The sequence below is a fragment of the Oratosquilla oratoria genome, chromosome 32 (genome assembly GCF_046742065.1).
Source record: "Oratosquilla oratoria isolate Oo_2021 chromosome 32, ASM4674206v1, whole genome shotgun sequence".
NCBI classification, from domain to species: Eukaryota; Metazoa; Arthropoda; class Malacostraca; order Stomatopoda; family Squillidae; genus Oratosquilla; species Oratosquilla oratoria.
Genome location: NC_134808.1, coordinates 32,488,514 through 32,492,981, shown reverse-complemented (window position 1 = coordinate 32,492,981; position 4,468 = coordinate 32,488,514). Strand labels below are relative to the sequence as shown.

Below are 4,468 nucleotides of genomic sequence, written 5' to 3'. Positions count from 1 at the left end.
TTTATCCTCTTCGTCTTTATTCGTTCTCTCTCTATCAATATCTCTTTTATTCTTCTGTGTCACTATCTCTCTCTCTCTCTCTCTCTCTCTCTCTCTCTCTCTCTCTCTCTCTCTCTCTCTCTCTCTCTCTCTCTCTCTCTCTCTCTCCCTCCCCTCTCTCTCTCTCTCTCCCTCTCTCTTCATACTTACACCACCTACTGTTCCTCTATACACTTTCATTTTGTCTCTATGAAGCAACATCTTTAGTTGATTTGAAAGAAGTCATATTTCGAATCTTTGAGAAACTAAAAAATATTCGACATCTTTAACAAAAGTTAAATTTCTGTTTCAGCTGATTCATATATCATTGATAAAAAATTTTATTTGGTTCTACGTAATTCCTAATCATAATGAGGAAGTTCATTATAATCTTTGTATATGTTTAATCCATTCATCAATCAAGTTCAAAGTGAGGCACCTAAATGTGCTTCAGTGTTATTTTCGGAGTCATGTAATTGTTCATTAACCATTTTTTTTTCTTTTTTAGTGTAATCATTGGAAGGATAGGTCAAAAGTCAGGATTTTCTTGCAATTTGCCTTTATATATCATAAAGTCCATGTGAAAATGGTTCTATAATACAAAATACAATATCACAGACGAGTCAACAACATATCAACGAAATACCTAGATTTTAGAAACCTTGGGGAAGATTCTTTTAAAGAACCAATCTCCTTTCCCCGACAATGGTACTTATCATTCAAGCAAATCACAAATTCCTATGAGCTTTTTGAATATGGACAAATGGGTGAGATGATTGCGCGAGTGCATGTTGGTGGTTAGGGGATGCGTTGGTGATGAGGGAAGGGAGGGAAAGAGTAAACTGGTGAATATAGGGAGTATTTTTGGGGGAATGTTTGCTTTGGGGGGAGGGCTAATTTGGGCAATATACTGGCTCGAAATAAGTCTACAATGAGAAAAAATATTGGAAAATTTTTGAAACATGGTGTAGACAAAGCGTAGACTGGTAATATATTTTGGTGGGTTTTTGTGTGTGGCGGGAGCGGGATTGTTGTATGCGACATTTGGTAATGAGGCAGACGTTCGTAAATGAGCGCGTAAACGTAGTTACAAGAAGATGGATGGGGATAATCGTAAATCATCAACTGATACTGCTTCGATCTTCAGTTGACAATGCTTCGTTTTCATTCGATGAATTGCAGTGGGTCGATAGAAAAATATAGAATTGATGAGAGGCAAGACATACAGGAGAGATATGGTAGACATTAGAGTAGATGATATAGAATGAGCTAGATTAGTATAGGTTCGTCAAACCCAGTGACAGACTTAGACGGATGATATTGGCTGGCTGTTGGCTATCAGGCAGGATAGTGATGTTGATGGCTGGGTCGGAATGGGCCCAATGCCATCGTACAGTGCCAGGAAGAGGCGGTAAAAAAGGGAGAAAGAGAGAGAGTGAAGCTCGTGGGAGGGTGAGGGAGAGGACTTGAAGCTGTCGGTCGGAACTAGTCGATGCGTGGGCACTACGTCATCGTGCTGGCGAGGACGGTTGGAAGAGATGGAGGAGGAGGTGGTGGGGTGGCGGAGGCGGTAGCGGCTTGAAACCCACGACTTGAGCACCATGATAAAATTCTCCGGTTACGTGCGCGACTCCCTTTTCGGATTTTTTTCGAGTTTTCCTCGGGAATTTTTCAGTTCCCTAGATTTAATGAGTTTCTTTCAGGTTTTATTTTTGAGTTTTCCTCGGATTGGAAGTTTTTTCTTCAGGGACGCCGTATTGGAAGACCATCAGATTCTTTTGCTTATCCGCACAAGGGAGCACACAAGACTGCGGAGATGGGGGACAAGGGTAGGGAAAGCCTTGTTCATAGATACCGAATCGGGGCCTTCAGTTTGCTCCTCTCGTTCTTGTCAAGGATGATGAGTTCGGTGATGGGCGCTGGAGGGGGAGAACTTCTTCCCATTAGAGACCCAAGCATCCGGGAGACGGAGAGCTTTCTTGTCCGGGGGGAAGAACTCTGACTTCTGCTGATCTTGATCTCCTTCAGGAAGGCGTCTAGGCTTTCCGTTACGTCTGTGGAGCTCTCGGCGGCGGAGACTTCGCTGAACCGAGCTGAGTGGCTGAGGGCAAGGCTTCTGGCTTCTGCTTCTTCGACCTCCCGAAGGTGGTGGAGGTCGCTTTTGTTGCCTAAGAGTAGAATTGGCGGAGTTCCTTTTATCGAGCACGACCGGATTTTCTGTAAAGATAGGAAAGACACGTTGTTATTTGATTTGTCTATATTGGCAACAAAGTTAAATCTTATACAGTAATCGAACTTGACTCAGCAGTGAGAGACGATAAAGTCAAGACTTTTGTGGTCTTCAAAAGATGATGGAATTTTACTTGAGGAAGTCACCAGTAATTCGTCGGCCCATGTCTAACCCTTTTTATCATCATGAACTATACACTGTTGTAAAAGCATTCCAATGTGTATCGATGTAGCCCATTCTCCCTACTTTACCCATTTCATCAACACAAACTTTGCACTGTTTAGGTAATTCAAGATTTATCAGTGTCGTCTCTCACCCCTGATTTACTTCATTTGTTAACATTAACTATATTTTTTTTTTCGAAAGAAACCCAAGATCTATCAATGCGGTCCCTTATCCTTGATTTACCCATTCTTTGAACATAAACTAGATTTGTACTGTTCTTCAAATCATCCCATACACAAGTTCTTCCTGATACTAACCTCGAGAATTTCTCTGGCTCTTCTGAAACTTTCACAGCTGTCGATAGAGTAGACGACAACGAATGCCTCTGCCCAACTGGTGCTGGAGGATTCGTCTGAAGAAGGCGCGGCATCCATGATCTCCACGGGTAGTACTGTGGTATCCACTTTTAGGTGACTCTTGTATAGCATATCTGAGGAAGAGGGGAAAGAGATTTTGGTTAGAAATCGTAAAGATCGGTTTTTTTCTATTGTTTGTTCTATTTCAGTATCTGTAACAACACTTTGGAAGTTTGGGAAGGAAGGAAGGAAGGGAGGGAGGAAGGGAGGGTGAGCGCACAGCGAGCGAGATCGATGGAAAGCATGAATGGAGCAAAGTCCCACGGGAGGAGATGAACCACTATATTCGTTCTCGGAGTTAATTTTACGTTTACGTTAACTTTTGGTTTCCGATTAATTTAACTAAGATTAATCCAGTTAACTGGATTATTTTGTATTTTTTCTTTATGTTACACAAATTTTTCGAATAATTGAGAACTTTTTTATTTTCTTAGGGGACTTTGTATTTTTCTTCATCGATACTTGTTCGTTCGCTCACTGACCATTTGTATTGGGTTAAGAACATCGCAAAGCACTTTTGGGACGCTCACCTGTATCGGATCTGTATTCTCCGATGAACCTCTTCGTCAGGTACCTAACGGTGAGGGCAGACTTGCCCACCTGACTCGGCCCGAGAACCGCAATCCGAACCACCGGGTCCTCCATGCGTAAGCTGGACCGGAAGTGGTTACTGCGGTTCTGTTTGGTGGGCATCGTGCTGAGGTTGCTTCCGCTGTTGGACTTCTTCGACTTGCGAAGGTAGACCTTGATGTCTTCAAGTATCCACAGCGGAATGCAGGAAAACGTTTGTGAGGCGTTGGAAGGAATTTTGAATGAGTTATTGAGACTTTTCACGTGAGGGATTTACTAAGAAATCCCCTATGGCTAAGCCGGCACTCGGCAGGCAAGGGTAGACACAGGCACTGCAAAGGGAATTCCCTCTAAGGCTTGTCGGTGTGTGCTGCACCAGTAAGGCGTAGCTGCTAAACTACCATTTGGTACACACTACGCTATTCCAGCTCGAACTGAGTCCAGCACACTGATGCGGGGGCTTTTATAGCCTGGGCGTTCCAGACATCCGCGCGCTACCTCATCGACCACCCCTTCCAATTTCCACCATTTTTCTCGGCACTTCTGCTTCCATTACACAAAATCCAGTTTTTGGAACGGAAACTAGGTGGACACATGTAACATATTATTCTAAAAAGGGTATGTGAATTTGTCTTGAACGTCCTGGAAAATCGATTTGGAAATGGCTTTTGGGTCTCGTTCCTCTGCACCTGCGCAGGACTTCCAGTTGCCTTCGTGTTTTGATCCCCCCTATCCCCCCTCTCCTCTCGATACCTGCATCGCTACCAGCTCAGCACTTCTCCGGGATCTGTAGCCACAACACTACAATCACCGGAGACCTCTCCATCAGGAAGGTGATGGACGAGGACCCATTATCTAATCGCAAAAAATTAAGTTCATAGAATATATATCTATATTTTATGACAACCTCGGGATTCTTTGCTGCGTATTTGGGCTCCAGGGCGTTTCTTAGGCTCCGCCCACCTATCGAGCTGCTCCATTCACAAATTTGGAAGCCCAAACAGCGTTGCTGGACCAACAGTGCCCCTTCAAGATTCTGGGAATCTACGTTCACATACACACTAATGCA

The 4,468-nt window shown here is 43.7% G+C and overlaps 1 protein-coding gene across 1 annotated transcript; it reads right to left on the bottom strand.

Annotated features, from left to right (window-relative positions):
- Positions 1-566: 566 nt before the first annotated feature.
- On the bottom strand, positions 567-3,823 carry LOC143017636 (ras-related and estrogen-regulated growth inhibitor-like protein). The gene is made up of 3 exons (XM_076172423.1): positions 3,360-3,823; positions 2,731-2,903; positions 567-2,235 (listed from the first exon to the last, which is right to left on the bottom strand). Exons 1-3 carry the CDS (start codon positions 3,520-3,522, stop codon positions 1,864-1,866), a joined length of 708 nt encoding a protein of 235 aa, XP_076028538.1. The 5' UTR covers positions 3,523-3,823; the 3' UTR covers positions 567-1,863.
- Between the last annotated feature and the right edge of the window lie 645 nt (positions 3,824-4,468).